The 26,152-nt window shown below is 45.9% G+C and overlaps 1 protein-coding gene across 2 annotated transcripts in view; it reads left to right on the top strand.

Annotated features, from left to right (window-relative positions):
* The window catches only part of LOC141087505 (Krueppel-like factor 5), a 153,539-nt gene that overhangs the window by 111,568 nt on the left and 15,819 nt on the right, over positions 1 to 26,152 (top strand). For both annotated transcript variants that reach the window (XM_073573046.1, XM_073573047.1), the window contains exon 3: positions 22,230 to 22,289. In XM_073573046.1, coding sequence (XP_073429147.1) covers positions 22,230 to 22,289 — 60 coding nt within the window. The remainder of the gene's footprint in view (positions 1 to 22,229; positions 22,290 to 26,152) is intronic.

Here is a 26,152-nt window from a genome sequence, read left to right as displayed (position 1 = left end):
TGGAAAGTGGCTGGAGGTGGATGGTATGTAATAGGAGGGGGAGGATGGAAAGTGGCTGGAGGGGGTGTAGATGTAATAGGAGGGGGAGGATGGAAAGTGGCTGGAGGGGGTGTAGATGTAATAGGAGGGGAGGATGGAAAGTGGCTGGAGGGGGTGCAGGTGGAGGAACTACTGTGGTGGGAGGAGAAGGAGGAGGTTGGGAGGTAACTTGCTGGAGAGCAGCGTGGCATGAATGCATTACATGCATCTGCTGGGCAGGAGAGAGCGTTTCCATGCGCTCCACAACAGACCTGAAAAAGGTGTGGTTTGGCGAAGATCTTGCTTCTGAATGCATGGTTTGCAGAAGTGTCTTCACCTCCAGAATGCTGGAGTTGATCTGCTGATAGCCTGCGGAGATTTGCTCTGACAAGACTTTTAGACAGTTCTGGAAAGATGCATTCAGATGCAAGAACTCTGGCGCATAAGTCTTTTCCTGACCCCTCTGCCGCTGCCGCCCAGTACCCGCAGGTGTACTAGAGGTGGCAGGGGCAGAAGGGTGGGGTAAAGGGAAAGCGATCTCCTCACCAGCAGCTTCATGTAATGTAGGCGGCCACGATGCTCCTGTGCTGGTGGATGGGACAGATGGGTCGAATGTGTGGGAAGGCTGGGAAGGTGCAGATGTACCGGGGCGGTCAAAGTGTCCCTCGGTGCCGGTCTCCTCAGGGATCGCCTCAGAAGGGTCCAATCGTGCAGGCTCCCGAGTGCTGCTCACCGTGCTGTGGAATAAAGAGAAAAAAAAACAATTAAAATACTGACATGGTATGGCCCTGGCTGAAAAAAAAATTTACATCTAACATTTTTTTTCACATGTGGTGTGTAATATTTACCTTCTGGTGACCATTGTTTCCCGGAGGAACGACAGGGCTTCTGCGTACTTGTACTTGCTCCTGCGTCCTCCAGATCCACTCGGGGCCCGCATCTCTTTATTGAACTCCTTCTTGAAACGATCCCTCACAGACCGCCACCGATTCACAATTCTGTTCCCTGAAACGAGAAAGGAGTGGTTAGTATACAACATCAGTGTTTCCCAAACTCCAGTCCTCATGGTCCCCAGGGGTCATGTTTTCAGGATTTCCATAGTAAATAGAAATCCTGAACACATGATCCGTGGGGACCACGAGGACTGGAGTTCGGGAAACACTGGTTTACATCAAGCAACCGGTACTGTATATACTTACGCTCTGTAATCTGGGCCCGAACATCGAGGTCCTCCCAGCGGCCCACAAGGAGCGAACAGATTTCCTCCCAGAGTCGTCGGGTAACGATCAGGTCAGCGTGGCGGTGGTCAGCCATATTCCAGAGCGGCTCCCTTTCTCTGACAAGATCGATGAGGCGGTCCATATCAATCCCTCCATCCTCAACGTCAGAGTCGGGAGCACGCTGTGAAGGCTGTTAAAGAAAAAGACAAAAATAACATAATTAGCCTCCACAAAAGAAATGAAATAAAAAGTGCAAAAAAACAAAGCAAAAATATTTATACTTACACGCTGGTGACCGCCGCGTTGCTGTCGCCGACGACCCTGGGAGGCACTGCGAGCACCTCTTGGCCAAGCACCAGATTGGGAAGACTAGAGAAGAAAACAAAAAAAGTTATGTCTTTGGATGTAGGCATTTGTTTGCTGTGTGTGGTCTGCAGAACATTGTTTTCTATGTGTTGTGTGTAGTGTGATGTTGTGTTTCTGCGTTTGATGCAAAAAACTTACCAATTGTGAGCCCACTCCAGGTGTCTGTCCACCCCTTCCTTCTTCTTCTGGGAGCTCCTCTTCATCTTGTGATTCCTGTTTTGAAATAAAAGGCCATGAATAGACATATATTACAGAGAAGATGGATTTTGGAAATAAAAACTTACCGTCAAACGCTGACGATGCGAGGGAGGGCTCCCAGAAGATGATGTGCTGTCTTCCTGGTGGCCATACTCCATGCCTGTGGGTGGTGTTGAAGCTGCTGCCATTGCTGCTGCTGCTGCTGCATCTATTGGGCGGCTGTTGAATAAAGAGAAACAAAGGGCCAATGAATATCTTGATATTCAATAGCCCTAGTTTGGAGGAATGGGTTATTTGATAATTACCGTCTCTCCTCTGCTGCTGGCCTCCCCTCCTCAGCATGTTCTATTTGCTGCTCCATTTGGGGTGGTGGTGGTGCGGATGGTGCTGCAGTGGTCTCCTGCCTTCTCCTGCGCCTGGTTGCTGTCTTGGGTGGCATGTTGGGTGTGGCTGTGGGTCCCACTGTCTTGCTTTTATATATGTCTTGTGGGCAGAGCTACTGAGCATGCTCAGACCAAAAAACCGGATCCGGCCGCCGGATCAGGCTTTCGCCGGATCCGGCGCATTGCGGCGCTCATAGGCTTTCATTGTGTGAAAAACGCCGGACGCGCCGGATTCGGCGTGTCCGGCTTTTTCGCCGGAGACAAAAAACGTTACAGTAGACGTTTTTTCCAGACGCCGGATCGCGACACATTGCGACACATTGCCGGATCCGGCGATAACCGGATGAAACGCATGGCCATCCGGCGCGATCCGGCGCAAATGCAAGTCAATGGGGGGGAAACCGGATCCGGCATTGCATTTCGCCGGATCCGGTTTCTGTCAAAAGCGCCGGATCGCGCCTGACGGCGAAAACCTGATGTGTGAAAGAGGCCTAAAGAGGAAGATGAGACACCAGAGCCAACAATGTAGATGAGCTGAAGACTGCTATCAAAGCAACTTGGGCTTCCATAACACCTCAGCAGTACCACAGGCTGAACGCCTCCATGTCATGCCGCATTGATGCAGTAATTGATGCAAAAGGAGCCCTGACCAAGTATTGAGTGCATTTACTGAACAGACATTTCAGTAACATTTTGGATTTTAAAATCATTATTTTCAAGCTGGTGTTATAAAGTATTCATAGATAATTACTTTGTGGTTTTCACTGGCTGTACGTCATAATTATCAACATTTACAGAAATAAACACTTGAAATAGATCACTCTGTTTGTTATGACTCTATCTAATATAAGAGTTTCATTTTTTGTATTTAAGAACTGAAATACTTCATGTGTGATTATCTTGTATCTATATTTCCTTAATCAGGCACCTTTTGACACACTTCCCCTGACGAAGCTGCACTCAGCAACGATACACATGGGGGCTGTTCCCACACCACCGCTCTTTTGGGACTTCATGCCTATTACAGCTTTTACATGAGCTTTCCTTGAGCAGACCAGATGGTTGTTACTTTTAGTATCTGATCTTAGATTCCTGCACCTCCTCATCCAGCAAGCCATCACACTCTGTTGCTCTGTCAGGTTATATAATCCTAGCTATCTCTATCCCATGAGACCCTGCATATAGCCATGCAAGCCTAAGGAGGATATTTTGGTCTTGTGGACACATGCCTAAGGCGATTATTCTGGTGCACTGTCTAGCATTTTTAGACATACACTGTATCTCTGTGCTCCAAGTAATAATTGTACTTTGGGCATTTTGATGTATGTGTATTTTCCTTGCAAGTTGTATTGTGGACATTTGATACATATACAAGTTTTCATAGTACATGCCTTTTTCATTTGCCTGGCTTTCTCGCATTACTGTGGAGCTGTCCTTTATATATGTCCCATATTGTTCATGTTTCGGGAGTGTTGAATTATTGTCATGTTTCTTTTTTTTTGTAATTCTTTATTTATGAATTTTGTTAAGAACATATCAAATTATAACTCACAGTTCCATGAATCACAAAAGATTATAGTCTTTAGGTAAACAATATGTCTGTGGGTTAGATAATACAAGACATCTGTAGCATCAAATCAGCAGATATGAAGACAATAACTATAAAGTAAAAAAATAACAAAATAACAGTCAGGTGCAGCAACTTAGTATAAACTGGAGACATGCCAGAGTATCTCTATATATAAAAGTGAATGTATGTATGTATGTGTGTGTGTTTTACCAATCACGAAGTATCTTTCATTTCACCAGAGCTGTTCAGAAGAAGCTGAGCTGTGATTGGTTGCTATAAGCAGCAGTTTTCCTTGCAACCAATCACTAAGCATCTCTCATTTCACCAGAGCTGGTTAAAAGTAGCTGAGCTGTGATTGGTTGCTATGAGCAAGTTTTCCCACTTGACAACACCTCAGCAGACACTGACATGGTGGGAGAAATCTAGCATATTCGGGAACATAAACTCCCAGCCATTGTCTGCCCCCCTGAAAGGAGCAGAGAGCACATAATAATAATAATATTAATATTAATTTTTATATAGTGCTAACATATTACGCAGCGCTTTACAGATTGCACATATTATCATCACTGTCCCCGATGGGGCTCACAATCTAAATTCCCTATCAGTATGACTTTGGAACATGACAGAAATGAATCCCCCTCTCCCTGCCCATATCCCATCACACATCCTCCATCCCTTGGCACATCTTCCCTCTTAAAGGGGTCATTGGTATGGAAGTCAGAGAAAATCCATCCAGGGCTTTGGTTTTGACCCCAGGCTTCTCTTAAGTGATCCCTGGTATGGAAGTTAGGGCAAATCCATTCAGCGCTCTGGTACTTAGTTTTCGACCTAGAAAAATAAAAATTCAAGGGCCATTCCTCGGGGGAGCTCGATCACCATGGTTCCCCAAGATACGCCCGAAAAAAATTAATATTTGGAATTCAATCCCTTCTCGTCCACTTGATCCAGGGCTCCCAGATCTTAAGGAATCGATCGTGGGAGAAAGTTTCCCAACTCGAGAGTTCCTCTAACCGAAAAATCTCTCCTACTTTTTCGATCCAGTCCCTATGTGTAGGTGGGGATTTTTGTTTCCATCTTAAAGCAATTAAGTGTTTCGCGGCACCCAACAATAAGGGTAGTAGATCGTGTTTTTTAGGTTTGAAGTTGGTAGAGGGAAGAGATAAAAGAGATAAAAGTACTTCAGGGGCAGTGAGTTCCGCGTGTACCACTCCAACGGCCTTCAAGACACCCTTGATTTCATGCCAAAACTTTAGGAGCTTTTGGCAAGTCCAAAAAATGTGGGTAACAGTACTCGATTTTTCACATCTCCAACACAATGTAGAGTCAGATAAGCCTAGGTGATAGAGCTTTTCTGGGGTGTAATACCACCTCGATAAAATTTTGTAAGCCGATTCTTGTAGCAGAATGCATCTTGAAAAGCCATGGGAGTTAGAAAAAATCGATTATTTCTCTTGTGGTGAGAGAGTGATGTTAAGTTCCCGTTCCCAAGAATGAAAGAATAATGGAGTGTAGTTGATTTTAGAATGAAGGAGGTTATCATATATCTTAGAGGTCAGTCTTAAGATAGGTGGTTTTATTTTCCTCAGTAAGTCTAACCAGTGCCAATTGAGGGAGGGGGTGTTTAATTTTTATTTGTTTCATTAATTGGCTCATGTGGATCTGTTGGAGGAAATTTTTGGGGTGTTTTTTTAGCTTCTATTGGCCAAAGGTTATTGCAGAGAATCTTATTATTCAAAAGGTGGGAAATTGGCTTATTTGGGAGAGAGGCCCAGAGATCATAGGGGTCCGTAAAGTCCGGGTTTTAGATATATGGATTTAGCCCAATTGGTATTCTATCAAGAAAATGGCAATCTGGTGGAAGGTTTGGGATCAGCAGGAGTCTGGTTAAAATGGACGTTGAGAGAATTTCGTCAAAATCAATTTTTTTGAGATGGGTCAATTTGTCCATATCAGTTTTTTTCACATCTGTACCCAGTAGTTGTATGTCAATGTGGGTTTGGGAATCTTGGTCTGCCAGATGAGTTAGCATTACCCATCTGGTCAGGTGTATGGCTTGATAGTAAGACAACAAGTCTGGAAGGCCCAACCCCCCAGCCCCTTTCAGTAGGATCATGGTCTTAAATGGAAGCTGAGCTTTTTCATATTTCTAGACATATCTTGCTATGATTTGGTTTAGCGTTTTGAAAAAAGATTTCGGTAGGGAAATTGGTACCATATTCATCATAAAGAAAATTTTAGGCAGAACATACGATTTAATTACGTTAACTCTACCCATCCAGGATAAAAAGGGGAGATCATAGGAGCTAAGGAGATTTTTTGATTTTTCCCAATAAGGTGGTAAAATTATGTTAGAAAAGGGAATGTGGATCTTCCGTGATAAAAACACCTAGGCATTTAATTTTCCCTTAAGCCACTTGAAGGGAGTGGTCTTTTTGAGTGCAGTAATATCCTCTATGTCAGTTGACACATTGAGGTCCTCAGATTTGTCAAGGTATGTCTTAAAATTAGAAAGATCTCCAAGCAAAGAGAAGATCTCAAGAAGTTTTGGGAAGGCGGTCCCCAGGTTAGAGAGCATCAGCAATAGATCATCTGCGAAGGCTGCAGCTTTCACTTCGATTCGGTTAATCCTGATGCCTGTAATGTCTTTATCTTGTCGGATGGCTTGTATCTCCATAACAAGAACAAATAGGGATGGGGAGAGAGGGCTTATTGTCATGTTTCTTACGTGTTTTTAAGTGTTTTGAATTTTGCCATGTCTAAAGGTGTCTAAATAAAGATTATATTTTATATACTGCTCAAAAAATAAAAGGAACACTTAACGAACACAATGTACTAGGATGTGTTCCCTTTACTTTTTAAGCAGTATATATATACCATTGTGTCAGATGGGTACACCATTATTTGTTTGGTCTTTCTTCTCCATTTTCAGAGAGTGTGGGACCCTTTTGATTGTCACAAAGTAGCATTGTTATGCCAAACGCCTGTGGAGAAAATCCAATCTACCCGAAGATTTCATCCATTATAAGTTTATGCTTACAATGTTTACAACACTGCCCTTCATCTCTCTAAACAAACCTATTTCAACACCCTCATCACCTCACTATCCAATAACCCTAAATGTCTCTTTGACACTTTTCATTCTCTACTCAACCCAAGAGTGCAGGCCCCAACTGAGCTGACAATCTGGCCAATTACTTCAAAGAAAAAATTGACAATATCCGAAAATAAATTTTACCCAATCCCCTCATACCATGTACTGTCCTCCCTCCCCCACTGCAACTAGCTCACTCTCTGATCTTGAACCAGTCACAGAAGAAGAAGTGATCAGACTCCTTGCATCTTCTCGCCCTACTACTTGCGCCAGTGATCCTATTCCCTCACATCTCCTCCAGTCCCTTTTCCCTGCTGTCACCACTCACCTAAAAAAAATTCAACCTCTCTCTTCCAGTATCTTTCCCTTCTCATTTAAGCATGCCATCATACATCCATTACTTAAAAAACCATCCCTCGACCAAAACTTTGCAGCTAACTATAGATCTGTCTCCAATCTTCTCTTCATCTCTAAACGCCTCGAACACCTGGTCCACTCCTGTCTTATCCACTATCTCTCAGATAACTCTCTTCTTTACTATCTTCAATCCGGTTTCCGCTCTTTACACTCTACTGAAACTGCCCTCACTAAAGTCTCTAATGATCTACTAAGAGCTAAATCTAATGGTCACTATTTTATGCTAACTCTCCTAGATCACTCTGCAGCATTTGATACTGTGGATCATCAGCTCCTCCTCACTATGCTCCGCTCAATTGGCCTCAAGGACACCGTTCTCTTCTGGTTCTCCTCCTACCTCTCTGACTGCTCATTCACTGTATCTTTTGCTGGCTCCTCCTCCTCTCATTTTCCCCTTACTGTTCGGGTTCCTCAAGGTTCAGTCCTAGGCCCCTTCCTCTTCTCTTTGTATACTGCCCCTATTGGACAAACAATCAGTAGATTTGGTTTACAGTACCATCTCTATGCTGATGACACCCAATTATACACCTCCTCTTCTGACATCACGCCTGCCTTTTTAGAAAACACCAGTGATTGTCTTACCGCTTCCTCCAACATCATGTCCTTCCTCTATCTGAACCTGAACCTGTCAAAAACTGATCTCCTTGTGTTTCCTCCCTCTACTAACCTACCTATGCCCGACATTGCCATTTCCGTGTGCTGTTCTACCATTACTCCCCAGCAACACGCACATTGTTTAGGGTCATACTTGATTCAGAACTTTCATTCACCCCCCACATCCGATCACTGGCTCACTCTTGTTATTTGCACCTCAAAAACGTTTCTAGAAATCGACCCTTTCTTACTTTTAACACTGCAAAAACTCTTACTGTTTCTCTTATTGATTCTTTTCTGGATTATTGTAATTCTCTACCAATCAGTCTCCCTCTTACCAATCTCTCCCCTCTCCAATCTGTCTTGAAAGCTGCAGCAAGGATCATATTCCTCACCAACCGTTACACCGATGACTCTTCCTTGTGCCAGTCATTACTCTGGTTAGTGGTTACCTATCCGCTCCAGAAGTAAGTACAAACTTATTACCCTCACCCACAAAGCACTCCATGGCTCAGCACTACCCTACATCTCCTCCTTCATCTCAGTCTACCACCCTACACATGCTCTCTGTTCTGCTAATGACCATCCTCAATAATCAGAAACTCCTACTCCCCCCTCCAAGACTTTTCACGAGCTGCGCCAGTTTTTTGGAATGCACTACCCAGGTTAATTTGATTAATCCCCAATACCCACAGTTTTAAGCGTGCACGAAAAAAAAAACACATTTCTTCAGACTGGCCTACCGCCTAACACATTAACCTAACTATCGCTGTGTTGAACATTCAAAATTTTTAACATAACCAGGTTCCTTGTTGTTCTGTCATCACTGAATAAGGCAGACTTTTATTTGCAGCTATACAGATCAGCTAAACCACTATACCGGAGTCCAATAAGGAGACTGTAGGTTGAATCTGTGCTTTATTGAACATGATGGTATATTGATGCGGTGAAATTACAACACAAGAATATATACACAGTCAGTACGGGGTACATTGGAATACTTATATACGTTATAAATCAACATCTGCATTACTAGCCGAGCAGGGGAAAACTAACTAAGCAGGCTAATATGGGACAGAAATTAGATACAGGAAGCATGATTACATACCAGCGATGCACACACAAGGGGAGAAGAGAAATGAGATGCTTCCAGGATGCAGGCTGAGCGAAAATGGAGAACTGGAGGGAAAATGGGGGCTGGACTAACCATAATCCTTTGCAAAAGCTTACCAGAATGCACTGCGAAGGAGAGAAAAAGAGATTCAGGAAGTGAAAGTAAAATAACACAATAACACTGCGGTTATGACTCTGGTCACTAGAGGGAGCCAGAAACAATGAAAACAATAGAATCTATGGAAAAAACTGAACATTCTGCATATTCACAAGTAATCACTGGAAATATTATCAGACAGTTCCACAGTTAATACATCTCTCCCGAGCCTATGCTTTTTATCCGATAATAAATTCACTACTTCAGAACGGTGAGTGCCATCCCTTTTGTTCTTCTCCATATCATTTCTGATTGTCGCTTGTTCATGTATAAAGTCTACAAAAATGGAGAAGGGAGGGAATGGAACACTGTGTTTGTATTTGTACGTGGAACCACGTGTGAGCCACCTCTCCTGTAGATTGTAGGGCAACTTTAGGACTATAGGGTTAACACCTTTGGCTGTGCCAAGAAATGCAAGTCCTTGCAGGTCACCTTCACATTTGGCAACTAGGACTTCCTTTGGCAGGTCACTTAGTTCTCTAAGTTTCTGGAGACCTTTGTTAGATATTTTAGGAAAGTCATCGATTCTTTTGAACAAGGCTCTCTCTATTTCCTCTGTTGAGCTGTAACACTCATCCAGCCTCTTCCAGATCTCTTTGAGGCTGATTTGAGGGTGGTTTATATTAATGTCTCTGATTCTTACTGCGTGTTTGACTGACTCTTCTTCTAGGTATTTGACTAAGAGGTCTATCTCTTCCCTGTGTTGTAGCCCTAAGTCTCTAGTGACATTTTGGAAGGAACCTTTCCAAGCTCTGTAACCTTCAGAATGGTCAGTGAATTTCATGAGTCCCTTGGCAACCAGATCACATCGTGTGAAGAACTTAGCAAATTCTGTTGTGAACCGGTTGTCAGCAGAGTATACTGGTGATGGGTCACACTGAGAGTGATGTGAGGTGCTTTCATACTTTCATACCTGTTAGTATCCTCAGGGTGACGCCAGCCAGTGTCATATTGCTTCAGTCTGACGTGTGGTGTTTTAGCAAGGCGATTCACGTTGGTTACCTGGCGAGGGGCAAGGTAGACATTAGCAGAGTTGTTTTGCTCCACGTTTTCCTGGAGCTGAGCCTCATGATGACTCTCACTCGCTTCACTGGATGTGTTGTGTTCTTGGTTATAGTTTGGATCAGGAAGTTCATTTACATACTGATTTGTGGGTTGTGGTGAATCTTGCAGTGGCAACTTTAAACTTGACGCACTGCCTCGGCTGTGCAGCTCAGGGTTGTGCACGGCTTCTAGTGATTCTGCTTCAGCTAGTGCCACAGCAGCTTCCCTTTTTACTGCTAGGCTCTCTAAGGTGGCATCCACGCGTGCCTTTTCTAACTGCGTCTTTCTCTCTAGGTCAGCTCTCTCTAAGAGTGACCTGCTCTCTAGGTCAGCTCTCTCTAATTTAAGTTGCATCTCTTGGTCAGCAAAGCTTGCTTGTATTTGGGCAGCCTCAGCATTTGCGTGGGCAATGGCGACCGCGCTGCTGATGGATGCAGTCTTTGAGGAAATGGAATTAACAGATTTTGTCCTGTGTGATTTGTGGGACATGGTGCCTTGGCGGAATGCTTGGCTGTGCTGAGATTGCTGTATCTGTATTTAGTCTCTGTGTAGCTGGTGACTTGAATCTCACTAGGTGGGTGGCTGCAGTTTCACTTGTTCCTGCAAGCTGGATGGAAGGCTGTCTTTTCACTGAATTCCCACTAGCTGGATGGCCGCTGTTTCACTGCGGTCCAGCAAGATGGAAGACTGTCTCTTCCCTGAATTCCCACTAGCTGGGTGGCCGCTGTTTCACTGTTCCGTCCTCACTGAATAAGGCAGACTTTTATTTGCAGCTATACAGATCAGCTAAACCGCTATACCGGGGTCCAATAAGGAGACTGTAGGTTGAATCTGTGCTTTATTGAACGTGATGGTATCTTGATGCGGTGAAACTACTATACAAACATATATACACTCAGTCACTACGGGGTACATTGGAATACATACATAGATTATAAATCAACATCTGCACTACTAGCTGAGCAGGGGAAAACTAACTAAGCAGGCTAATATGGGACAGAAATTAGATACAGGAAGCATGATTACATACCAGCGATACACTCACAAGGGGAGAAGAGAAATGAGATGCTTCCAGGATGCAGGCTGAGGGAAAATGGAGAACTGGAGGGAAAATGGGGGCTAGACTAACCATAATCCTTTGCAAATGCTTACCAGAATGCATTGTGACGGAGGGAAAAAGAAATTCAGGAAGTGAAAGTAAAATAACACACTAACACTGCGGTTATGACTCTGGTCACTAGAGGGAGCCAGAAACAATGAAAACAATAGAATCTATGGAAAAAACTGAACATTCTGCATATTCACTAGTAATCACTGTAAAAATTATCAGACAATCAAAGATTATGAATTAAATGTTGGACACAGAACACTTGTATCATGTTCTCATATGCCTTACGCATTTAATAGCCCTTTGTGTCTGTACTTTTACATTTTCTGGCTGATAACCGGTTCATGCAGCATTACTTGAACACCCGATTTCCTACATTATGGCTGGTCCGAACAATGAAAGCAATTGTTACCATCAACCTTTCATTTCTCCCATATTTCCTCATAGATTGTAAGCTTGCGAGCAGGGCCCTCATTCCTCTTGGTATCTGTTGATCTATGTGTTTATTGTTATGCTTAAGGTCTAATGTCTGTACAAGTCCCCTCTAAAATGTAAAGTACCGCGGAATATGTTGGCGCTATAGAAATAAAATTATTATTATTGGTTGTGGAACCACTGTGTCACAGTCTGGAGAGAGCCTAGAGGGGCATAACTGAGTGAACACCTGACTCTTCGCTAAAGCCCCTGATGTGTGGCACCCCAGAGTCTGGTTGCCACAGTGACATTGCCTCCCTCTAAGGGGTGATGTCATTCCTGGAGGCAGGGGGGTCCCTATGCCAGGTAACACAGTGTACACGTCAATTCCTGCTCCAGGCCAGAGAGGGGAGCTTCCTTATAAATTCTGGCCAGCAGGTGGAGTTAGTGAGTCAGTAAGAAGACAGCTGAGAGAGTAAACAAGGGAGTTGTCATGGAAACGGGAGCAGTTGGAGCTCATGACAGGAGAGTTAGAGTTGGTCTGTGAAGAGGAAAGGGACAGGAGCAGAGACAAGGGGCTCTGGGGAACTAAAATTGCATATAGCTGACCCCAGATTGAAGCGCTGATAAAAAAAAGGATGCCAGAGACTTGGCTGGGCAGAAGCTATACGCCCTGACTAGGGATGAGCGACTATACTCGTTAGGATTCGGTACTCGGTGAGTAATGCGGTACTCGAATCCTGGTGAGTATTTCACTACTTGCATCATAATATTCGGCACAGCCCGCATAGTCCCCGCACAGCCCAGCACATTCCCCGCACAGCCCCCGCACAGCCCAGCACAGTCCCGCACAGCCCAGCACAGTCCCACACAGCCTGGCTTAGTCCCCGCACAGTAGCTGCAAAGCCCAGCACAGTCCCGCACAGTACCTGAACAGCACAGCACAGTCCTGCACAGGCCAGCACAGTCCCACACAGCCCGGCATAGTCGCTGCACAGCACCTGCAAAGCCCAGCACAGTAAAGCCCAGCATAGTCCCACACAGCCCAACATAGTCCCCTCAAAGTACCTGCAAAGCCCAGCACAGTCCCACACAGTCCCGCACAGGCCAGCACAGTCCCACACAGCCCAGCATAGTCCCAGCATAGTACCTGCAAAGCCCAGTACAGTCCCGCACAGCCCGGCACAGTCTTTGCAAAGGCCAGCACAGTCCCACACAGCCTGGCACAGTCTTTGCACAGGCCAGCACAGTCCCGCACAGCCTGGCACAGCCTTCACCCAGTCCTCGCCCAGCCCAGCACACACACAGCCCATTAATCGCATTTCCCATAGACTTACATTGGAGTCGCTACTCGTTACGAGTACCTGAGTATTAGGAGGTACTCGTAACAAGTACAGCGAGTCCAAATACTTCACTACTCGCTTATCCCTTGCCCTGACAACTGAATCTGGAGTGCAGGGGACTGCAAGTTCCTTGGCCACACTGAATACCTGAAGGGACGGCAGCAGATCAAGAGCCCGGGGCTGACAGTGAACAGGACAGTGCCCGTGCCTTCAGGTGTTCAGTGTGGCCAAGGCCCCACAGGACCTTTGGTCACTCGGTACTGGGTCGGTCAGGTTCTTTAAAGTGGGTGTCACAGTGGCAATGACCCAGTCCGTGGCCCTGGGAGTGCAGTAAAAAGAGAGGAAAGTTATGTGGTGTTTAATCGTGAGGCCACCCATGGTGTTCTGCAATGGGTGGCCGACGCTGCGGTTTTGGTCCACTGGGGCTGATGGTGACGCAGCAAAGATGGTTCAGCTTCCAAGGGTAGAGCGGGGCCCCAGGGCAAATATATTTGTTCAGATGGTGGTGAATGTTGGGGTGCAGAGAATAAGTGAAGGACACATAGAGGTGCAGTTTTCTTTACCTTTTACTTGGAAGTAGTTGCAATCTGGGGTACCACATTACAGATGACAGATGGAGTCCAGCTTGCCTGGAGGCATTCAGGGGATTCACCCTGCAAGGTGTGGTTGGGGACCTTCCTTCTGTGCTCTCTTTTTTGGTCTCTGCTTATAGCTAAGCTGCGGCTGTTATGATTGAGTCACCGTAGGAGGCAAAAACAGAAATGCTAGCTAAGTCCAGAAAACCAGAGAAGTTGGCAGCTATTGGATTGCAGACCCCTGATCGTATCCACAACAACTAACAGTAGCCGTGGGGGGATCCTACGATGCCCTAGACCCCTCGATCACAGCCGGAGAATTAAATAGGCCTAAAGAAAGAAAGGGGAAATCTAAACTGCCCCAGAGCAGACCCTAAAGCAATAGGCAGCCCGCAACATATAATGACGGTGAAGCAAGATGAAAACACTAACACAGACAGAAAGATAGACTGAGCAAAGACGGGGCCCAAGCTAACTAGATAGGAAAGGACAGGAAGGCTGCTGTCTGCAATCCGTGAAAAACCCTATGAAAATAAGAGCCAACAGACTGACAGTAAAAAAGGCCCTGAAGACGCTAGGCTTCAAAAAAGCTATGTCAGTACTCAGGAATATTCTGAAGACAGTGCAGCAGGCAAAAGGAGATTCAGCTCACCCCAGCAGGGAATGGCAGAATCCAGAAAAGCAAGGAAAACAAAAACAAAACACAAATGCTAACAGGCAAAGCAGAAAACTTAGCTTTAGAGGAGCAGGAATCAGACTGGTGTCCTAGAAGTCCACAGAGAAATCACCAGCAGGGCAGAAGGGCGTCGGCAGCCTTATATCCAGTCCGTGACTCCACTCAACCAGTCATCCTCATTAGGCTCAGGTGCCTGATAATCAGGCAAATTACCTTCCTTTACCAGAATAGGGAGTTCACCAGACCTCAGTGACGAAGGGGAAAATGAACTCACAACAGTACCTCCCCCTTGAGGAGGGGTCACCGAACCCTCAACCACGCCACCAGGGTGATCAGGGTGAGCCTGATGAAAGGCACGCACCAATCTTTTGGCATGAATATCAGAGGTAGAGACCCAGGAATTATCCTCCTGACCATAACCCTTCCACTTAACCAAATACTGGAGTCTCCGTCTAGCCAGACGGGAATCCAGTATTTTATCTACCTCATATTCCATGTTACCTTCAACCAATACAGTGTTTGGAGGTGCCACCCCAGGAACAACTGGTTCAACAAACCTCTTCAACAAGGACTTATGGAACACATTATGGATTTTAAATGTGACAGGAAGAGCCAAACGAAAAGAGACCGGATTAATAATCTCCAAAATCTTGTAAGGTCCAATAAATCTAGGCTTAAACTTAGGAGAAGCCACCTTCATAGCAATATTTTTTGATGATAACCACACCATATCACCAATCTTAAACTGGGGACCGATGGTCCTATGTCGATTGGAAAACCGCTGGGCCTTTTCCTGGGAGAGAGATAACTTATCCACCACTTGGTCCCAGATCTGGTGCATTCTGTCCACTACAGTGTCAACACCTGGGCAGGCAGAAGGCTCCACCTGCCCTGAAGAAAATCGAGGATGAAACCCAAAGTTACAAAAAAAAGGTGACATCAAAGTGGCAGAACTAGCTCTATTATTTAAAGCAAATTCGGCCAAGGGCAAAAATGAAACCCAATCATCCTGATCAGCGGAAATGAAACATCTCAAATACGACTCCAAGGTCTGGTTTGTTCTCTCTGTCTGCCCATTGGTCTGAGGGTGAAAAGCAGAGGAGAAGGACAACTGAATTCCCAGCTTGGAACAGAAGGTCCTCCAAAATCTAGACACAAACTGAACTCCCCTGTCAGATACAATGTTCTCAGGAATCCCATGTAAGCGAACCACCTGTTGCAAAAACAGGGGCACCAACTCAGAGGAAGATGGCAACTTAGGGAGTGGTACAAGATGAACCATCTTAGAGAACCTATCACAAATCACCCAAATAACAGTCATTCTTTGAGAGACCGGCATATCAGAGATGAAATCCATTGAAATATGGGTCCATGGCCTCCTGGGGACCGGCAAAGGCATCAACAACCCACTAGAGCGAGAACAAGATTTAGACCGGGAGCAAGTCCCACAGGATTGCACAAAATTCCTGACATCATGGACAAGGTGGGCCACCAAAAAGAGCGACTCACCAGATCTCTAGTACCAAAAATACCTGGATGACCAGCCAATGCAGAGCAATGAACTTCAGACATCACTCTCTTCTTCCACTGGTCAGGAACATACAACTTTCCACTGGGACAACGCTCAGGTTTGTCCTCCTGGAACTCTTGCAGAGCAAGTCTCAAATCGGGCGAGATGGCAGAAAGAACTACCCCTTCGCCTAAGATGGTAGCAGGCTTGGTCAACACAGGAGAATCAGCAAAGAAACTCCTAGAGAGGGCGTCTGCCTTGACATTCTTAGTTCCAGGAAGAAAAGAGACCACAAAATCAAAACGTGTAAAAAACAAGGCCCACCTAGCCTGTCTAGGGTTCAAGCGTTTAGCCGACTCTAGGTAAAAAAAATTCTTGTGGTCAGTGAGGACCACAACTTGATATTTAGCTCCCTCCAACCAATGTCTCCACTCCTCAAATGCCCATTTCATGGCCAACAGTTCCCGATTCCCCACATCATAGTTACGTTCAGATGGAGAGAACTTTCGGGAAAAGAAAGCACAGGGATTCATTTTAGATGTTACAGGATCCTTTTGGGACAAAACAGCTCCTGCACCAATCTCAGAAGCATCCACCTCTACCTGGAACGGGAGTGAGACATCAGGTTGCCGCACAACCGGGGCAGAGGTAAATCTTCGCTTCAGCTCCTGAAAGGAAGCAACAGCCTCCGGAGACCAATTCAACACATCAGCACCCTTCTTAGTCAGATCGTCAATGGCTTGGCAATACTAGAAAATTTTGCTATAAATTTCCGACAAAAATTAGCAAAACCCAAAAACTTCTGGAGGGCCTTCAAAGAAGTGGGCTGAACCCAATCATAAATGGCCTGTACCTTGGCCCGGGTCCATTTCAATAGTTGACGGAGACAAAATAAATCCCAAAAATGAAATCCTCTGTACTCCAAAAAGGCATTTCGATCCTTTGACATACAGGGAATTCTCCCTCAAGATCCAGAACACAGTCCGAATGTGTTCCACATGAGAATCCCAATCCTTGGAGAAGATCAAAATATCATCCAGATAGATAATCAAAAATGTATCGACAAAGTCTCGGAAAATATCGTTCATGAAGCACTGGAAGACAGAAGGGGCATTAGTGAGCCCAAAAGGCATCACCAGGTACTCAAAATGTCCCTCCGGAGTATTAAACGCCGTCTTCCATTCATCCCCCTGCTTAATGCGAATAAGATTATACGCCCCCCTGAGGTCAAGCTTGGTAAACCAGCAAGCACCTCTAACTCTAGAGAATAGATCCGAAATCAGGGGTAACGGATACTGATATTTAATAGTAATTTTATTGAGGGCACGATAATCAATACAAGGCCTTAAAGAACCATCCTTTTTGGCCACAAAAAAAAAACGGCACCTAAGGGTGAAGAGGATGGTCTAATATGACCCTTCTCCAACGCCTCCTTAATATAGGACCGCATAGCCTCGTGCTCGGGTACAGATAAATTGAAGAGCCGACCCTTGGGAAATTTACACCCCGGGCTTAGTTCAATTGCACAGTCATAAGTCCTATGAGGAGGCAAGGACGCAGACTCATTCTCACTAAATACATCATAAAAGTCCGCCAAATAGTCAGGAACATCATGCGACTGAGGAGAGGTGGAAAAAACCGGAGCCTCACTAAAGGCACACCGACAACCCCAACTCACCACAGACACAGATTTCCAATCCAAAACTGGATTATGAATTTGCAACCAGGGAAACCCCAGAACAACGGCATCATGTAGACCATGCAACACCAAAAATCTGCAATTTTCTTGATGGTCTGGGGCGACCCGCATGACCACCTGGGTCCAAAACTGAGGTTTATTTTTAGCCAAAGGAGTAGCATCAATCCCCCTCAAAGGGATAGGCATCTGCAGAGGTGTCATCGGAAATCCACAACGTTTCGCAAAATCCAAGTCCATTAGGTTTAGCGCTGCTCCCGAATCCACAAAAGCCTTGGCGGAAAATGTGGACAGGGAGCAGATCAGAGTAATTGCCAGAAGAAACTTAGGTTGAACACCACCAACAGAAAACGTGTGTGCAAAGCGTTTCTCTCGTTTAGGACATACAGAAATAATATGCAAGGCATCTCCACAGAAAAAACACAGCTTATTACGCCTTCTGAACTCCTGACATTGCGCCTTAGACAAAACTCTATCACTTTGTATAGGTTCAGACGTCTGTTCAACCGGTGGCAACACCTCTCGTGCAATCCTGCGTTCACGTAAACGCCGATCAACCTGAATGACTAATGACATAGAATCGTCCAGACCAGAGGGAACAGGAAATCCCACCATAGTATCTTTTACGGCTTCTGACAAACCCTTCCGAAAGAGAGCAGCCAAGGCATTATCATTCCAGGTAGTAAGGACCGCCCACTTTCGGAACTTTTGACAGTACAACTCTGCAGAATCTCGATCCTGGTTCAATGCCAACAGGGTCTTTTCAGCCTGATCAATAGCATTAGGCTTGTCATACAACAACCCCAAAGCTTGAAAGAATGCGTTCACAGTAGTCAGAATAGGATCATCTGGTTTCAAAGAAAACGCCCAATCCTGGGGATCGCCACGCAGCAAAGATATGACAATTTTAACCTGCTGCGCGGAGCTCCCTGACGAGTTAGGCTTCAAGGCAAAAAATAATTTACAATTATTTTTGAAACTCTAAAATTTAGATCGATCCCCAAAAAATACATCAGGTGTAGGGATCTTTGGTTCAACAGCATGCGAACGAGCAAGGTAGGCGGAAATTCCCCGCACTTCCGCAGCGAGCTGCTCCACACGATCAGACAATTGCTTTATCTCCATTGAGAGAGAGAAAAAAAAAAAATTCCCCCTACGGCCTCAGAGATATAGAGGAAAGAATATACACACTCTTTTTTTTTTTTTTTTTTTTAAACACAATTCTTTCCTGCTATTAAGTACCCTAGGATCTGCGGTATGGCGGGTGATTCTGTTATGATTGAGTCACCGTAGGAGGCAAAAACAGAAATGCTAGCTAAGTCCAGAAAACCAGAGAAGTTGGCAGCTATCGGATTGCAGACCCCTGATCCTATCCACAACAACTAACAGTAGCCGTGGGGGGTTCCTACGATGCCCTAAACCCCTCGATCACAGCCGGATAATTAAATAGGCCTAAAGAAAGAAAGGGGAAATCTAAACTGCCCCAGAGCAGACCCCAAAGCAATAGGCAGCCTCCAACATATAATGACGGTGAAGCAAGATGAAAACACTAACACAGACAGAAAGATAGACTGAGCAAAGACGGGGCCCAAGCTAACTAGATAGGAAAGGACAGGAAGGCTGCTGTCTGCAATCCGTGAAAAGCCCTATGAAAATAAGAGCCAACAGACTGACAGTGAAAAAGGCCCTGAAGACGCTAGGCTTCAAAAAAGCTATGTCAGTACTCAGGAATATTCTGAAGACAGAGCAACAGGCAAAAGGAGATTCAGCTCACCCCAGCAGGGAATGGCAGAATCCAGAAAAGCAAGGAAAACAAAAACAAAACACAAATGCTAACAGGCAAAGCAGAAAACTTAGCTTTAGAGGAGCAGGAATCAGACTGGTGTCCTAGAAGTCCACAGAGAAATCACCCGCAGGGCAGAAGGGCGTCGGCAGCCTTATATCCAGTCCGTGACTCCACTCAGCCAGTCATCCTCATTAGGCTCAGGTGCCTGATAATCAGGCTCATTACCTTCCTTTACCAGAATAGGGAGTTCACCAGACCTCAGTGACGAAGGGGAAAATGAACTCACAACATGCGGCCCTCTCCTGCATGATGATTGCTAACCTGTATGGCAGACAGCATGAGCCTATATCACGGGCACTGTCCTGTTCACTGTCAGCCCCGGGCTCTTGGCCTGCTGCCGTGCCTTCAGGTGTTCAGTGTGGCCAAGGAACTTGCAGTCCCCTGCACCCCAGATTTGGCTGTCAGGGCGTACAGCTCCTGCCCAGCCAAGGACTCTGGTGTCTTTTTTTTTTATCAGCGCTTCACTCTGGGGTCAGCTATACGCAATTTTAGTTCCCCAGAGTCCTTTGTCTCTGCTCCTGTCCCTTTCCTCTTCACAGACCAACTCCAACTCTCCTGTCATGAGCTCTAACTGCTCCCGTTTCCATTACAACTTCCTTGTTTACTCTCTCAGCTGTCTTCTTACTGACTCACTAACTCCACCTGCTGGCCAGAATTTATAAGGAAGCTCCCCTTTCTGGCCTGGAGCAGGAATTGACATGTACACTGTGTTACCTGGCATGGGGACCCCCCAGCCTCCAGACATGACATCACCCCTTAGAGGGAGGCAATGTCACTGTGGCAACCGGACTCTGGGGTGCCACAGATTGTTTGGTTAAATTTGGCTACAGGTGGATGCCAGGTCCTACTCCAGGATGTACCATGGAGACTTGGCATCTGACCCCCAAAAGGGACAGGGAAGCAGGACTGGCCAGGAACTGGTTAGCAGGATGGTATGGCTGGAAGACCGGTTTTGGTTCAGGCAGAAGTGGAACAGAAACACGGAACGGCTACAGGTACAGATCACAGATGTAGGTTCAGACAGGGCAGATAAGGTTAGTGGCACAGGTGCAGGTCAGACAGCTCAGGAATAGGATTAGATGCAGGCAGGGTGCATTTGGGTGTGGGCTCAGCAAAACGGACTTAAATAGATGCAAGCAGCAGACAGGGTGAGCAGGATCAGAGAGAACGGGTACAGGGACATACTAGCAGGATATAAACTGAATAACTAATGTTGCTAAGACACCTTTCAATTGGGGAGGATGCCTTATATACCAAAGGTCTCCCCGGTTATTGGCTGGGGATGTTTTTAGCAACGTGTGTTGGCCCTCTAAGAGTCCAGAAGCACGTGCATTCGCTCTAAGCTCTGTCCCATGAGACCGGCATCCCTGTAGGGGGAAGGAAGAGGACATGTGGAGAGGCACCGGCTCTTCTGTAACAAGCATATTTTGGGACTCATTACCCCATGAGTGGTGGCAACATGTTGTGTAGCCAGGGTGTGCGGACTATGTTGAGGTGTGATTTATAATCACTTTATAGCCTATAACAGCGGTTGAATGCTGGAATGAGTGAGAGGAGATAAATTAACCCTTAAACGCACCCCATATCACATGCTGACAAGTGTGTATGTGACAGAAGACTATTTCAGTCTAGCATGAGTGGGCGATAGGGCATCTTTACCAGATATGCTAAATAATTCCAAGCCTGATGCAGCCTCTGAAACATCTTTCTGAAGCATAGGGGTATAATTCATGGAGATAAGTGAGCATATGTTAACCACAAAGCAAATTAAGAGAGATTTATAGTAAATAAATTCAACTATTTCCCCTAGAAAGGGTATGACAACAGTGAAACTTCCTCCAAGGGGAAAGTGAAATGACAAAATTGGCTTCCCATCTTTCCTTACACAATGAATGTAGAGACGAGATAATAAATACCTCTGCTTAAAGGATGGTATGCTATTGAACTTACACCAATGGCAACCACCTGGGAACACTGGATTAGCAATGAAGCTCACTCAGTATACTGTGGGTGAAGGGTGGGATTGTAGTCGCAAGTGGAATTGGAGACATCTCTAAGGCTAGGTTCACATTTGCAGATGGCAGAGCTGCGGAGGGCTGCGAACGTCCTCTGTGAAGCTCCGCCCAGTGCCGCACCTCTGCCTACATCTGCATGCGGCCTGTGTACCAATCTTTAACATTGGGTATGCAGGCCATGCGGATGTATGCAGATGCCTACGCATGCATCGTTTTGAAGACGCGGCGACTGCAACAAATTGCAACATGTTGCGTTCAACGCAGGTAGCCGAATCGTCAGAATGACGCATGCGGAGGCATCCGCATACATCCACAAGGCCTGTGTACCCAGTGGTAAAGATAGGGTACGCACGCTGCATGCAGACGTTGGCAGAGCTGAACGGAAGAGGTGCGGCAGTGGGCGGAGCTTCACGGAGGAAGTCCGCAGCCCTCTGCAGCTCTGCCATCCGCAAATCTGAAACTAGCCTTAAGGTGGGGAAAATGTAACTAGTTGGGTGATGTTAATTTTAAATCTGTCAGTAATGGACCAGTGGGCCTCAGAGGCCCTTGTAAAGTGTAAGTTTCAGTTTTTTTGGAGCTCTCTCCACCTATATGATTCTTTAGAAGTTTTAGAGAACTGTAAATAACAACAAGTTACTTGATGATATACTACACTAGATATTACCTTTCATCATATCTTTAGCAAACCTCTCCCATGGTCTAACTCTAACATGTCTTGTATGTGCACTGAGATATTTTTGATGAACATTATTAACAATAACATTGCAATGTAATATCTTGAAATACTGTAATAACATCTTTTGTAACAGTATTGAGTTCTGTTTTTATCGTTTTCAAACTTAATATTGACTTGTATTGTGTTTTTTATTTAGGTTGCTTGAAGGTGTACACCAAGAGCTCACATCTCAAGGCACATCAGAGAACACACACAGGTAATACAATGTAGCATAACTGAAGATCAATTTACCCTCAGTTTCTAAACCTCAGCTAATGCTGTATTTCCTGATTTTAGTAATAGTGAAGAAATTAATATATCATGAGTAGAAATGAGCTAATGGTTGGTTTGCGCATTTTTGCTCCTGAAAACTGGATTAGAGGAGAAGTTATTCTTTGCAAATTTAATGTCTATTATGATCTGAATTCTTCAGACCTCTGAGGATAAAAAATGTAATATGTTAAGAAAAAAAAAAACAAAAGAAATCCTTAAACTTACCTTACTGCTCATCTCTCAGGCCACTCATCTACTCACTGCCACCCATTTGGCCTTCACTGCATCTCCTGAACCCCCGGCACTCACACTTGAATTCCCAGAACTTCCAGCTTTTATCAGGCCCGGGAGGGAACTGTGAATGGCGTTGTGTGATGTCACAACGTGCGTCAGAACCTTCCTCGAGCATGTGCAAAGCTGTTGTGGGCCTCATAAAAAATGGAAATCTTGACTCAGTGCGATAGGCCTGAGTATTCCAGTCCGAGCAGCGGGGGAAAGAAGATTCAGTGAGGAACAGACAAGTTTTTTAACATACAGTTGTGGCCAAAAGTATTGACACCCCTGCAATTCTGTCAGATAATACTCAGTTTCTTCCTGAAAATGATTGCAAACACAAATTCTTTGGTATTATTATCATCATTTAATTTGTCTTAAAAGAAAAAACACAAAAGAGAATGAAGCAAAAAGCAAAACATTGATCATTTCACACAAAACTCCAAAAATGGGCCAGACAAAAGTATTGGCACCCTCAGCCTAATACTTGGTTGCACAACCTTTAGCCAAAATAACTGCGACCAACCGCTTCCGATAGCTATCAATGAGTTTCTTAAAATGCTCTGCTGGAATATTAGACCATTCTTCTTTGGCAAACTGCTCCAGGTCCTTGATATTTGAAGGGTGCCTTCTCCAAACTGCCATTTTTAGATCTCTCCACTGGTGTTCTATGGGATTCAGGTCTGGACTCATTGTTGGCCACCTTAGAGGTCTCCAGTGCTTTCTCTCAAACCATTTTCTACTGCTTTTTGAAGTGTGTTTTGGGTCATTGTCCTGCTAGAAGACCCCATGACCTCTGAGGGAGACCCAGCTTTCTCACACTGGGCCCTACATTATGCTGCAAAATTTGTTGGTAGTCTTCAGACTTCATAATGCCATGCACGAGGTCAAGCAGTCCAGTGCCAGAGGCAGCAAAGCAACCCCAAAACATCAGGGAACCTCTGCCATGTTTGACTGTAGGGACCGTGTTCTTTTCTTTGAATGCCTCTTTTTCCATTACGTCCCTCCTGACAGCACCAGGGAGGACGTCCCTCGCCTCCTTGCAGGGACAGGAAGAGCACACAAGAGGTTAAAAACAGTCTCCACCCCAATTCCCTCAGTGTTTCTTCCTGTCCCTGCATGGAGGGACGCACAAGAAGAGTCGGCTTACCGGAGGGGTCCAGGGGGATCGGGCGGCCCTGCCAATCCTTCCTCCTGTGAAGCGGCCCCGGCGCTGAAACCCTCCGAGGTGGGGGTCCCTCAGCCACAGAGACCAGAGGAGGCCGAGCCCCCTGGGTAGAGCTGCTTCCTCCAGCAGCGGAGGCTCTCAGCTCCGACGCCAGCAGCAGTGCGGGGACCGGAAGTCGCGTGCAGAGAGACCGCGACGCACTTCCGGTGACGTCAGAGCGCCGGAAATACAGGCCGCCGGCGGGCGGTCTGAAGAAGCAGAGTGCGGTATCAGCGAGACAGGCAGCACCCTCCTGTCCTGACATCGCAGAGGCTCTCAACAGCGATGGAGAACCAGGGCAGAATCGACCCGGATGGGGTAAGTGCGCATAGCGCAGACCGACCGACTGACACCCGGAAGGCCCAGATCAGAGCCTGACTGTCCCTCTCTTGCACTATGCAGGAAAAGGAACAACCGACAGTGCCCATTCCCATGACCAAACAGGCGGAGAAAGACCCAGGGAAGCCCAATAAGTGTCCCGTATGCAGAGTTAAGCTCCCCAGCAAGCACAAGAAGTTGCTTTGTGACACTTGTACGGCCAAAGTAATGAAAGGCGAACAGCTGTCCCTCCTATCGGAGATGAGATCGCTGATTCGAGAGGAGGTCCAGGCTTCCGTGGCCACCTTGTCCCAGCCACAGCCAGCCAGTCCAGGCCCCAGTGCTAAGCGAACCAGACTCGGAGTCGGATCAGGAAGAAGGCGAGCTGGGCACTAGCAAACCAGAGTATGGTAAAAGATACCTCTTTTCTTCGGATGATACAGACAATCTGGTTCAGGCGGTCAGAGACACAATGCAGATTGAGGAGGTCCAGAAACCTCAGTCCAGGCAGGACATGATGTTTGGGGGCCTTAGGGCGCAGAGGAAAGTAGTACAGTATTTCCAGAGAATGACCATGTGCGAGCTATGGTCCTGGAGGAATGGGAGGAGGCGGAAAAACGTCTTGTGATATCCCGGGACTGTAAGAGACGGCTCCCCTTCAACCCTGAGGACATTAAAGAATGGGAAGTAGTTCCCAAGATTGATGTCCCTGTGGCAAAAGTAGCCAAGAAAGCAACAATCCCTTTTGAGGACGCGTCTAGTCTGAGGGACCCCATGGATAGGAAGGCGGATAACCTACTAAGGCGGGCCTGGGAAACATCAGCAGCCTTAATTAAAACAAACATAGCAGCTACTTCAGTAGCAAGGTCTATGTGTTTATGGTTGGGCCAGTTAGAGGAACATTTAACTAACAAAACCCCAAGGGAGGAAATTATAGATTCTCTTCCGATCATGAAGTCAGCCACAGCCTTCCTAGCCAATGTATCGGCGCAATCTGTTAGAATTGCCACCCGGAATGGCTCTTTTGTCAAATTTGGCACGCAGAGCCATCTGGACGGGTGACGGAGCCTCTAAAAACAAGCTCTGTGCCCTTCTCTTCTCTGGGTTAAAAGTCTTTGGCCTAGCATTGGATGATATATTAGAAAAAGCATCCGATGTAAAGAAAGGGTTCCCTGAGGAAAAGAAGCCTAGGGACCAGCCCTTTCGTAGACCCGGGGGATATAGAAGGCAGCAGTACTATAGGTACCAGGGGAGCTCTCAGAGGGGTTCCTAAGGCTAGCACCCACTCTAGAGCTGGAAGATCTAGAGCCCCCCCTTCTGGATCATGTACTAGATCCAGGAGAACATGACTATACCAACATAGGGGGTCGACTCAGAGAATTCAGTTCCCAGTGGTCTCACATCACAAAAAATCAGTGGGTACTGAGGACAATAGCAGAGGGTTACCAAATAGAACTGACAAACTTAGGGGTGATAATTCCGGTTCCCCGGGCAGAAATTGGGACGGGCCACTATTCGTCCCTATTTGCCATCGCAAAGCCATTCGGAGAATCCCGTACCATTATAAATCTGAAACCCTTAAATGCCTGGGTCACATACAAAAAATTCCGAATGGAGTCAATCAGATCCACAGTCCATTTGATAGACAAGAATGCCCTGATGTATACCCTGGACCTGAAAAGTGCCTAATATCAGGTGTCAATTCACCCAGTGTCACAGAGATTCCTGAGGTTTGCAGTAAGACTTCAGAATCTGCCCTGCCACTTTCAATTTCAGTGTCTTCCTTTTGGTCTGGCCTCGGCGCCTCGAGTCTTCACAAAGCTAATTGTGGAAGTGGTGGCGTTCCTAAGAAATCGCGAATAATCATCATTCCATACCTAGACGACTTCATCCTGGTGGTGAGATCAGCAGAAGAACTACGGCGTCACAAGGAGAAGACAATAGAGGTTCTAGAGTTTCTGGGCTGGATCATAAACAAAGAAAAATCGAACCTAGTACCAGAAAGAAGA

The sequence above is a fragment of the Dendrobates tinctorius genome, unplaced genomic scaffold (genome assembly GCF_039654945.1).
Source record: "Dendrobates tinctorius isolate UK_male_01 unplaced genomic scaffold, ASM3965494v1 ptg000034l, whole genome shotgun sequence".
In the NCBI taxonomy this organism is placed as follows: Eukaryota; Metazoa; Chordata; class Amphibia; order Anura; family Dendrobatidae; genus Dendrobates; species Dendrobates tinctorius.
This window is presented reverse-complemented; position numbering and strand designations above follow the sequence as displayed.